The sequence below is a fragment of the Culex pipiens genome, chromosome 1 (assembly GCF_016801865.2).
Source record: "Culex pipiens pallens isolate TS chromosome 1, TS_CPP_V2, whole genome shotgun sequence".
Taxonomy (NCBI): domain Eukaryota; kingdom Metazoa; phylum Arthropoda; class Insecta; order Diptera; family Culicidae; genus Culex; species Culex pipiens.
Window position 1 is genome coordinate 46,522,005 of NC_068937.1, and position 12,589 is coordinate 46,534,593.

Sequence of the window (12,589 nt, forward strand, 5' to 3'; positions counted from 1 at the left end):
TCGAATACTGAGCCCACACTCAAGGAACGTCGTAGGAAATGCTACTATCACTGAGGTTGTGACTACCTGCAAAAAGCAGCAACGATAACGATCAGATATCCAAAATCACAGTAAAAAATGAAGGACAGAGAGAGAGACCGTGCCGACAAATGAGTCGCGAAGAAAATTTATTGTCTTTTCGTTCAATTAGCTCGGATTCAAGATAAGAAGCCAGCGAGCGGATATTCCGGACCTACGCGCCGGCTGTGAGAAGTGGTAGCGGGTTAAGCTCCCCGTAAGGTGAGGCGATAAGGCTGATATTTTGATAGAGAGCTGTGTAGCCTGCCGTCTGTACCCCTCCGCAATCGTTGATGATTTATTTTGATCGAGTGACAGAATTGTCACTAGTGGCGCTTGTAAATTACGACGATATTCGGTTATCTGACAGCGGGTTAATGGGGGCTGGGACTCCGGGAAGAGGTAGCGTTAGGAAAACATCTAGTTTTTTTTTTTTTCGAAGAGGTCCTATACGCTATGGGATTCCCCTTCCCATTTCACAAATTTTTTTTTTTACAAAACAGGCCATAACACTACTCAAGTCCCAATAGTTGTAGATCATTAGTTGATTACCTAAAAAGTAGATACCCTAAATAGGGAGACTGGTCGTAGTGAATTTGACGTACCCAAACAGACACGAGTTTGACGTATCCAAACGAGCATTTGCCTTTACGCCCAGCGTAAAGCGTAAATTTATCAGTGTTGCCAAGCTCGAAACATACGTTGCCAGATCCATTTAGCAAACTTAAACCAGTCACCCTATTTAAGGTCTCTAATCAAAAGACCTTTCTAACGAGTCCAAAACATTGAAGATCTGGCAACCCTGTCACGAGTTATGACCACTTAAGTGATATTTGTGTACTTTTTTAAACCAGAGCTTACAAAACTTCAGATTCAAGAAATCTTTGTAACCTGTAAGCTAGTGTTTACCTTGCTAAAGGTTAAAGAATTTTTGAAATTCTTCTTCTTCTTATTTTTTACCATTTTTCCTAAAAAGAAATTTGCGCACAAAAATTTCCATACTTTTTGAATGAAAAAAAAAAATCAAACACATTGGATAACTTTCAATTCTTACTTTATTGATTAAAAATCACTAAAAAACAGCCTTTCTGTCACAATCGGACCAACATATCTTTCTTGAAAAACAAGCAAAAAAATGTGTTATAATAGATATCTTGGAAACTATTTGCTCGACTTCCAATGATAATCAAATCTAATCTAATCAGACCATAGCGCAGCCAATCTTTCGAAGGGATCCTGGAGATTGCCTTTGGTTAGATTACGCCTAGCACTCTTCTTGTCATTCATTAACATTTGTTGTGCGCCATTCCATTAGAATGCATTGAACCATCACAAGCGTTAAAGCAGCCAGGCCTACTGCGTAAAGCCGTATCGCAGAGATGAATCGTAATTAGGTTGAGTTTGAGCACTGAGTTTTCGAACAACAACACAATTCTGAATCGACAGGAGAGGAAGAAGCGTGGGGACACACCAACATACGCTCCGAAATTTTTGGTTGTATTCGTTGGGAGCACCATGTTAAGAAGGTTTGGTACTCCGGGACCCTCTGGGATGGGACATTGTATTTCCACGAATGCCCTGGACACTATTTGCCGTGGTTATAGCACCACAACTCGCTCTTATTTGTTCGACTTCCAATGATAAAGATAAAAACCTTATTAAAATGCTCCTTTCAAGATTTTTCAAAATTTCATATCAAGCCTTTGATTGTATTTGACTCAAAGTCACCCCATTTTAAGTAATTTTTACGCAATCTAGTTTTCCTTGACTAAAAATTCCCTGATGTAGGAGTCTACAATAGAAAACTCGCAGGTTCGCAGATGCAAGCACAAGTTTTAAAAACATGCAAATCAATCTGATCTTCTACAATGACAATGCTGCGGTGCTGCGATTCTGTACTAAAATCGCAGACCGCAGATCGTATGTTCTAAATTTTGAAATAAATGAAAATTTTCGCAGGATTCCCCCAGGTCTTTTGTGGTTTCTTTTGCAAGTTTCTGCTCGAACCTAGGAGTCCGAAAGCTTAAATAGGGAGGGCACCCAAACCTCTTTCTACTCGAAGGAACTTTTCACCCCAGGGTTCGAATTGACGACCTTTGGATTTGCGAGTCCAACCGCCGCCAGCGATTCCACCGGAGCAGGCTTGGTTTGGTGTGTTGTTTGTATTTATAGCAGGGAGAGGACTCCCATACCTGAAATGACTTAACGGCCTAACAACAACCAAGATCGGGACCGACGTTTTACTTCCTCATCCGATAGAAGGTAAGTAGAACTTCTCCGCATTCATTTTGAAAAGTGTTGCTTTTTTTATTTTTTTTATTTATATTTATTCAGATTTTCTCTTCCATGTAAATTCGTTCAGTTAAAATATTATTGAGTGTCCAATCACAATCGATGACTTTTCACCTCAATTTCAAATACTAGCAACTTTCATTTATTCATGAAATATTGTAGCATTCGCTATTCAGTGATTTCAAATGTAGGAGGTCCTACATGTACAAAAGGGAAAAGGGATACCTTAAAACTAACTTATAAACTATATAAAGAGCGGATCAATGCAGCTGAAGACTGCAATGATTTTTGTCGAAATGCATCAATTATCTTATTGGACATAACATCCAAAGTGTCAACTTCGGCTAATTGATGAAGTTCACTGGTGCTGAACCAGGTCTGAAAATTTGTTTATAAATTAACAGTTTATTCTTGAGACAAAGTCTAGAATTCCTGTTTATAAGTGGATACAAACATTTAATATATTTGTTACATTTAACCTGGATACTTTCAATGTGATCCTTGTAAGTAAGGTTTTTGTCAAAAGCAAGTCCAAGATATTTCACTTGATCCTCCCACTTTAAATTTATCTCATTCATCTTTATAATGTGATGACTTTTTGGTTTATGAAAATCAGCCCTTGGTTTGTGAGGGAAAATAATAAGTTGAGTTTTTGCAGCATTTAGAGTAATTTTCCATTCTTTCAAATAAGAATTGAAAATATCCAAGCTTTTTTGTAATCTTCTTGTGATGACACGAAGGCTTCTACCTTTGGCAGAGATGCTTGTATCATCAGCAAAAAGTGATTTCTGACATCCTGGGGGCAAATCAGGCAAGTCAGAAGTAAAAATATTGTATAAAATTGGACCCAAAATGCTTCCTTGAGGGAGCCAGCACGTACAGGTAGTTGATCAGATTTGCTATTCTGATAACATACCTGTAGAGTACGATCCGTCAAATAATTTTGGTTGAAAAGTGTTGCTATTCGATTCTGTTATTATTCGTACAGAAAAGTAGGCTATTTCATCGTTCAAGAATTACAGGAAAAGTTAGTAGTTTAACACTGGAATTTCAAAAATACATTGTATTTCACTAGGAACACATATTTTTACCGTTTTACATTTTCTTATATTGTTGGTTTACTTTTTTACAATTCAGTTATATCATTCAACCCAAGAGCTCAGCAGACTAACCGTTGGTCGTTACCAACTAAAAAGCATCAACACGCGAAAACCATTTCCTTGCGATTGGTCATTGATATCACATTCCATGACGCGTTTCCAAAAACAATAATTTCCCACGTCAACGCATGCGCTTCGATAAAAAGTTTATTAATCCTGGTCTGGTGATATCCTCGTCTGACATTTTATCTACCTTTTTTGTGGTTTTTATCATACAGACTATTCCGACTATTGCTTTATTGAGTCAATGTGAAGCAAATTCAAAAAATAAATGCAATTCCAATTTAGCGTGGCGTTATCCCCTCCGAAGCGGTCCACTTGAAGTACTTGTCGTAGAGTGGCACGTAATCGTCCGGTTTGGCCTCCTTCTCGCGGAACATGCCCAGATCGACCAGATACTTGGGCCGATGAATCTCCGGATGTTGCTTCAGGTGATCCACCAGCACGCGAACACTCCTCAAATGGCAAATACCCTTGAACACCTTCTCGAACGTTTTCGTCTCCGGCGGGAAGTTCGGTACGATCTCGTCAATGTCGTCAAACCGCCGGAACCGGCGCATCTCCATCGGCAGCGTACGTCCAAAGGCCACGTGCCGTTCGCGTACCTTGGCCTGCGCCCGGTCACTACGCATAACTTGGGCGATTTTGCGCTGCAGTGCCATCTGCGGGGAAACGGAGGGAAACATTATGGAAAAGCTTTTCACTGCTGTAGAGATAAAGCTCGGATAGTAGCGGCAGTGTTGGAATTTTGATTGAAATGATAGATAACGAAAAAAGTGCAAATGATTGTTTTAATTTATTATTTTATTTTTATTTCATTTGGTTGATTTAATTCCGAATTAATTTTTGATGAGGCTATCCAATTGTATGTTCACACAAATTTTGCAGCTGTCCATACAAAATGATATGTAATTATTCAAACATGTGTTTCTTTTGAAGCAATTTTTTGCATTGATTTGGTTTCTTCGGCAAAGTTGTTGGTAATAATGAGGACAACAACGAAAATAATTATACTCGGAATTTGTGCTGCTGATCTAATAATCACTATTTATATTTTACTTAAAACTGATTTTATGTTTAAAAATAAAAATGCATGTCAGCTTTTGGAAAATATCTTTTTTCTAATGAAAAAACAATGCAAGCAAAGATTTTTTATAAATGGCTGCCCTTGAATCAGGCAATTTTTTTGTTTAAAAAATAAATTAACTGAGCAATTCTTTACGAAATCGGCTTATTGGGCCATTTGAATTGGCTCAAACGTTATGGGGGCCTGCCCTCTGACAAAAGAAGCCATTTTGCGTTATTGGTTAACCCATACAAGTTTCAATATCAATTTGATGCCTTCGGCAAAGTTGAAGATATTGAAGAGGACTGTTCAGAAAAAAATATAATCACGAAAAAAAAATCTTGACGATTATTATTTTTTTTTCACAATAACTTAATTTCCCAAAATAGGTATTTTTATATGTTTCAGGGGACCAAAACACGTTACTTTTGAACCATGTATGGTCCAAAAATTTGCCGCCGAGTTGTGATTTTTTTAAAAATAGTAATTTTTGGAAAAAATCGAAATTTTGTACACAAAATTTTGTCATCCTAATTTTTTTATGTAAATTTGAATTTGCAACTGAAAAGTACTTTACAGATTTTTTGATAAAGTACCTCACTCAAAATATAGCCATCGAAATTTTGATTTCAGTGAAATTTTTTGAGTTTTTCGATTTTTTAATATAGTAACAATGAGTGACTATTTATGAAAATATTTTTTTCAAAGGCTCAGATAATTTGCTATAAAATTGTCGAAGAGACAATGAAGATTGGACCTCTGATTGCTGAGATCCAGCGGCTTAAAGAAAAAGAAATAGGAAAATTGAAGTTTTCTAAGTCTAACCCAAACATCCATTTTCTAATGCCGATGTCTCAGCAACTAATGATACGATTTGGAATGTAAAAAAATGAAACATTCGTGAATTCCGATCTTTTTGAAAAAGTAGTTTATGCAAAGAAGATTTTTTTCAGCACAAGTCGTACATTTATCCAACGAGGTCGATTTGGGTGAGGCTGGGGGAAAAAATGAAAATGGAAATAACAAGCCACGGTATTAACATTTGAATGATGCATTTTACACGCGCCCAATTGCTTTCCAATCATTAGTTTTTATAAAATCTAAGTATTGACGATTTATTTTTACAAAAAATAAAACTACACCGGAATTTCACAAACAATCAAAATATTTTTGATCGATCCCAGACATGCTGAAATAGAAGTTTATGCAACAAGTTGCCAAAAATCAAGTTTTGCAACGAATTCCACACAACATTTTTTGGGCTGTTTGTGTGCTTGGGTGCGTGGTTATTATAATTAAATAATGGCATCATTAGTGCGCTGACCACGGGTACGCGCTGTCTTGTTTTTTGCATGCTCATTTTCATTTCTTTTGTGTCGCTGTTTGTGTGCTTGGGTGCGTGGTTATTTAGGGGTTACATACATGTAAATCGGCAAAAATGTCAGAGGTTGGTTTGAGCACAAACTTAAACTTTTTTTTAATCTGTTTTCAGGACATTAAAATATACATTTTCAACTATTAACAAAATAAATTTGAAGAAATTTGGTTGTATCATTGCCGAGATACAGCTATATGAAGTTAGCATTTTCAAAAAACGAGTGCCACGATATCTCAACACTGCATTGACCAAATCGGCTCAAAATTTTGGTGAAGACTCGCTAAACCGGTCCTGTGTGCATGACGAAGGCCGATTTTCAAAAAAAAATATTTTAAAAAAAGATAACAATATTTTTATGTTTTTCATATTAAAAATCAAAAGTTTTCGATTTTTGTATTTTTTAAAAATGCAAAATTTCAAAACTGGGCTTTGTCATGCACACGTAATATGTCTTTCGAGTCTTCACCCCTAATTTCAACCAATTTGGTCCATCCCATCTCGAGATATCGTGGCACCCGTAAATCAACTCTGTGTTCAGAGAAAAACGCTCGCGAAGTTTGACAGTTAGCTTTGCGCATGGCAAAAATTTCAGCTTAAATCGTCTGTAACTTACTTAAATCATAAAATATCTTCATGAAACTTTCAGGAGTGATTGAAAATCATCTTTTAAGGTGATTTAATAAATTTTCTGAAATATGAAATTTTGTGATTTTTTACATGTATGTAACCCCTTAAATATAGGTGAAGGGATTATATTGAATGATCATTATATTGCATTATTAATTTTATTGATAATATAATAGGGCGTCCCAAAAAAATGAAAAGTTGTTAAATCTTTGGTGCTCACCCCTAGAATGATAGATTAGGATGTCAGAAACAATGTTTTCATACAACAAAAAAATCCCAAAAATGGTTTACAACTCGCGCGCGGAGCTTGAATGAAAAAAGTGCATTTTTCGAGTATTTTTCAGAAATGCGCGTAACAATCATACTAAAGTCATTCTAATTTGGTCGCCTTGGGCTTCAAGTTATAGTTTTATGTCCCCTGAACAAATTCCTGTACAGACATGGTCCATAAAAGCTTGTGTTTGAGCATGGCAGGGCGTTTTAGGGAGAAAAATTTGTATTTTTTAGCTAAAAAATTTCAAAAATCGCTCCCCAAAACGAGCCAAAAAATTTTGCAGCCAAAACTAATGCATTATAGGAAATTTTACGGAGATCATTTTTCTTTTTTTGACATTCAATTTATGTCCACGCAAAGCCGAGATATTTGCATTTTAGTGAATAAAAAGTGACGAATTTTCAAAATTCTTAGTATATAAGCGTTTTTTACATAAAACATGGGCTACTATGATTACAAACGAGAAGGCATATATTTTGGATATTTTTATTTTGCTCGCTCAAAAACGATATTTGTTAACATTTCATGAAAAAACATGAGATTTTCTCACAATGTGACGTAAACGACATATTTATAAGTATTGCTCTGTGATCTTCTCGATATGAACAAATAATGTTCTTATGGGTAACTATTTTTGAAAAAAATATTTTTTTTTATAGATGAATTTGTTTCAATCGAATGTACATGCAAAAAAATCACGTTCACAGCTTGGATATACAAACTTTAATAAAATTACTTTTGATTTATGTTTATCCGTCGTTTACGTCACATTGTGAGAAAATCTCATGTTTTTTCATGAAATGTTATTAACAAATATCGTTTTTGAGCGAACAAAATAAAAATATCCAAAATATATGCCTTCTCGTTTGTAATCATAGTAGCCCATGTTTTATGTATATACTAAGAATTTTGAAAATTCGTCGCTTTTTGTTCACTAAAATGCAAATATCTCGGCTTTGCGTTGACAAAAATTGAATGTCAAAAAAAGAAAAATGATCTCCGTAAAATTTCCTATAAGCTGAATGCATTAGTTTTGGCTGCAAAATGTTTTGGCTCGTTTTGGGGAGTGATTTTTGAAATTTTTTAGCTAAAAAATACAAATTTTTCTCCCTAAAACGCCATGCCATGCTCAAACACAAGCTTTTATGGACCATGTCTGTACAGGAATTTGTTCAGGGGACATAAAACTATAACTTGAAGCCCAAGGCGACCAAATTAGAATGACTTTAGTATGATTGTTACGCGCATTTCTGAAAAATACTCGAAAAATGCACTTTTTTCATTCAAGCTCCGCGCGCGAGTTGTAAACCATTTTTGGGATTTTTTTATTGTATGAAAACATTGTTCCTGACATCCTAATCTATCATTCTAGGGGTGAGCACCAAAGATTTAACAACTTTTATTTTTTTTGGGACGGCCTATTATATAACCACACTAGGTATATTTCACACTTAACACATTATACAAAACACATATGAAACTGTAAACTGGAGCGTTTGGTACGGTATGTCCACGCATCCTTCCTCCGCTTAGATTCTGTGAAATGTGATCCGTTCTCAGAATCCTCTCTGCGGTAAACACAACGTAGTAGGGCTGGCCGCTTTAATTTTTGCAATACATTTTCAAAAAAAAAAGTGCTTACAAAAAGTGCTTTACAAAAGTGCTTGGGGCGTAATCTAATCACAAGACTTTCCAGCATGCTTTCATCGGACTGGCTGCGTTTGTGTTAGATTAGATTAGATTAGATTAGAATTCCACACAACATTTTTTGAAAATTCCGAAAACACCCTTTGAACAGAATTATAATAGTAGTTTATGCAACAAGTTGCAAAAAGAGGATTTTTTCAGCACGAGTCGTACATTTATCCAACGAGGTTCACCGAGTTGGATAAATACGACGAGTGCTGAAAAATCAAGTTTTGCAACGAGTTCCATACAACATTTTTTGCAATTTCGAAAAACACCCATTGAGTGAAATTTTAAGTCGAATTTTCATGTATTTTGTCAATAAATCGTTTAAATCAAAAAAAATTCGAAAAGTGTTACTTTTCGAAACAAGTGCTGAAAAGTTCAACTTTTCAGCACCCATTTCAGTGCTGAAAAGTAGAACTTTTCAGCATTTATTTTGAAAAGTGTTGCTATTCGATTCTGTTATTTTTGGTACAGAAAAGTAGGCTATTTCGTCGTTCAAGAATGACAGGAAAAGTAAGTAGTTTCACGACGGAATTGCAAAAATTAAATGTCCATATTTTTTTTTAAGTATTACTTTTCAGCATTTGTTTTGAAAAGGGTTACTATTTGATTCTGTAATTTTTGGTAAGGAAAAGTAGGATGTTTCGTCGTTCGAGAATTTTCACAACGGAATTACAAAAATAATTTAAACGAAGGAATTGCATTTCAAATTGTTTGCAGTTGATTAGACTCCTACCTCAATTGAAATTTTGAAGTTTTTTGAAAAAATATCATTTTTAGTCGCTGATTTTCGGACGGTTTTTGAAGGGGGCGACATAAATTTTGAAAAATATATGCAACTGCCTTAATGTTTCAGCAAATATTTTTGAGTGTGGGGATTTTTTTTCCCAACAAAAATATTTAGGGGAAAGCCATGTGATTTCATGAAGCACCTAATGTTGCCATGTAAACAAAAATCATTTTGATAGAAATTCTCAAGGTTTTAAGCTACAAATTTGCGGCATATGGACAGAAAATAGAAAAAGTCATACCGCCCCTTGATCACTAGATACTGAATTGAGTGTTGGAGTAATTGGTTTAGTCTACGATAGTAAGAAAGCTTTACATTTGCTTAAATAATAAATTATGAGCAAACTATTATGTCACATATTTTTTTAAATGATTTTCCAATGAATAACAAAACTCAAGCCATAGGAAATTAGACACCATTATTTGTAAAGCAATCCACTTTAACGACCCCCGGGTCTTTTGTGGTGTCTGTTGCAAGTTTTGCTCATGTCTAGGCGTCCGAAGGTTATGTGTGGTGAGTCACCAAAAACCTCTTTTACGCAAATGGACCGACGTTTTACTTCCCCATCCGATAGAAGGCCAGGAGGATAAGGCGGGAATCGAACCCGCGCCCCATAGCAACTTAGGGATCGGCAGCCGAAGCTGCTAACCACCACGCCACGAGGCCCATCCATAATTTGTATAACACTGAATAAAAATCCTGCAATTGAAAGCTCAAATAATTGAATATTTTAACCCAATACTTCTGGCATCCCTGACTGCTCGAAAGCTCCCCCGTTTCTGGATAAAAGCTCTCCCCCACAACTAGAGGGTGACGAGCGGGAATTCCCGGGAAAATTTTCCCGGGAAATCGACCATTTTTGGAACTCTCGATTCCCTTGCAATTCGGTCGAGACTCCCGGGAAATTTTATACTTATAAATATTATACAATTTCTCAATTGTATAGAACATTAGAAGTTCAATGTTCGATGTCCAAGTTTGAATAAACCAATGCTTCTCTGATCTTCTTATTCAAAAAGTTTAAAATTTAACTTGTTAAAAATTCCAATAACTATAACTGAGAGAAGCCAAAAAATAATGGACCCCAAAATTTATCTTGAAGCATACTTAGCAGTTACACCCCAGAAATGAAATCTTAAGTTTTTTTTCTTATTATTTTTATTAATTAATTCAAAGAAGGAAAGGCTTTTTCAAAATAAGTTCAATTTCCATATCCTCTCTCTAGCATAGCAATCCTCTCTAGGGTAATTTCGCTGTATCAATCCTTTCTTGATGTCAATAAGTCATTTTGTGTTTCATGTCAACCTCAATATTCAATTATATTTTAGAAAAACAATTGTGATCATTCGGGTTTTCCTGATAACTGTAAATATTTCTTTAATTAATATTTACAGTTAACCTTAAAAAGGAAAAAAAAGTTTAAATTGTTGTTTTTAATTCGTTGTTTTTCATATTGCAAATATCCCGAATCCCGATACTGGGAAATTATATATTAGCTATTAGTTTTTACTTCACAAAAGTCATGGAACAAGCTTGTGAAACTTTTTAAAAATTACTCAGTGCGAATAAAGATTCGTTAACATTTTAGACTACAATTTTGAGACAGAAAAAGCTCAAGAAACGATCTTGTTTTTGCAGATTTAGAAAAAAATCAAAAGGTAAATATAGTTCCTCAGGTAAAGAGGATACTGAAGTTAACGTTTCTTAGAATAAGTATGAACTAAATGTAACTTAATTGATTGAAAAAAAAAAACAATATTATTACATTGTCTTTTAAATTATTGCCACTGTTGGCAACGAAAAAAAAACTCCCGGGTCCCGGGAATTCCCGGGAAATGGCCAAGTTCAACTCTCGATTCCCGGGAAATTGAAAATCTCGGGAATCGTCACCCTCTACCCACAACATTATCACCATACTCACGTAGTGCAAGTTCCAATCGCGCGCCACCTCCGCCGGAATCGCCCGTATCTCCTTCGGTTCCACATACAACGCCTTCGCCGAATCGCCCTCCACCCCGATCGAAAACAGCTGCTTGATGATGTCCTTCGTAATGTTGGACTTTTCCGCGCCCAGCGTGTTGAGCCACTCGGCAAAATCCTGCGCCCCCAAGTCGATCAGTTCTTCGACCTGCTCAAACAGCGGCTTTTCGAGCAGTTTCTTGTCCGACTTGTACAGCTTGGTCTGCCACTTGATTCGCTCTTTGCGCGTTTTCCGCAGGAAGCTCTCCATCCAGTTGACCTCCTTGAGCTTCAGCTCGCGAGGCTTTGTCTTCGGGTCGATCCGCATCTCAAACTTGGACAGCCGATCCTCGCCGTCACCGTCATCGTCCTCGTCCTTGTCGCCCGTTTCCGGACTCAGACTGTCCGTGTCCTGGTCCTCGAGGTTGTAGCAGCGGAATGCCTCCTCCATCCGGCAGCGTACGATCTGCTCAAACTCTCGGTCATCGTACGGCTTCAGCGGGACAATCTTCCCCGTCCGGCCGTACAGCTGGCGGGGGACTACGTGGGTAAGGTCGATGTCGATCGGGGAGTGTTGGAGTTTCTGGATGGGTTACAAGTTGAAATTAGTTGCAAGCTGTGGTTTGATCTGAAAACTACCTTTTTCAACCGTTCCTCAAACTGTTGGATAAACTTCCGCATTTCTGCCTTAACTTCCGGATCGTTAGATTCATATCTGGACGGTTTAATTTTGTATTTGTGGGGCATTTTACTCAATTTTGCTTGCTTTTAAAAAGACTTGATGAAAGGTTTGTAGAAAAAATGGAGAACTGTTTATTTTGTTGCCCTGGAACAGGAATTCGAGCAGTTGCCAACGGACGCACGTGTTTCTTGAAAGACATGCGCAGTGTTGGCCGAGGTTGTTTGTTTATGTTTGTCTTCTGGAATGACCTGTTGCTTTGTACAATCACATAATTTGACAGTGTGATTGCCAACTAGATTGACGTATTTCTGTCTTGATAAAACTTTAAGGTTACAATTTTCAATGCCCAAACATAACCTCAAACTTTCGCAAAATGGTCGGACAAGAATGTATTGATATAAACCTTAATTTTAGCTGAGAGTGAGAATTGTGGAAACTCTTTTTGATTTTTTTAACTTCGGCCAAGAATTTTGCAATAACAAAACAATTAAGAATTATTTGGGTCATTCTCTGCTAATCCACACAACACTAACCCCGACACCTCTTCGATATCCTGAAACTTTGCTTTAAGCGGTAATTTTATTGCCTGATCACGAATCCGAGGTCCATTTT

At 36.5% G+C, this 12,589-nt stretch overlaps 1 protein-coding gene across 1 annotated transcript; it reads right to left on the minus strand.

Annotated features, from left to right (window-relative positions):
- Window positions 1-3,753: 3,753 nt before the first annotated feature.
- Window positions 3,754-12,088, minus strand: LOC120417031 (uncharacterized). Its single transcript, XM_039578974.2, has 3 exons — window positions 11,935-12,088; window positions 11,258-11,878; window positions 3,754-4,171 (listed from the first exon to the last, which is right to left on the minus strand). The coding sequence occupies exons 1-3, from the start codon at window positions 12,040-12,042 to the stop codon at window positions 3,794-3,796; spliced, it is 1,107 nt and encodes a 368-aa protein (XP_039434908.1). The 5' UTR covers window positions 12,043-12,088; the 3' UTR covers window positions 3,754-3,793.
- Between the last annotated feature and the right edge of the window lie 501 nt (window positions 12,089-12,589).

What these genes read in the sequence shown, in the direction of transcription:
- LOC120417031 (XM_039578974.2), bottom strand. Translation starts at nt 12,042, where the DNA reads ATGCCCCACAAATACAAAATTAAACCGTCCAGATATGAATCTAACGAT. An exon ending in TTGAGGAACGGTTGAAAAAG is followed by an intron (nt 11,879 to 11,934) that starts GTAGTTTTCAGA and finishes TAACCCATCCAG; the next exon opens with AAACTCCAACACTCCCCGAT. An exon ending in GCGATTGGAACTTGCACTAC is followed by an intron (nt 4,172 to 11,257) that starts GTGAGTATGGTG and finishes GTTTCCCCGCAG; the next exon opens with ATGGCACTGCAGCGCAAAAT.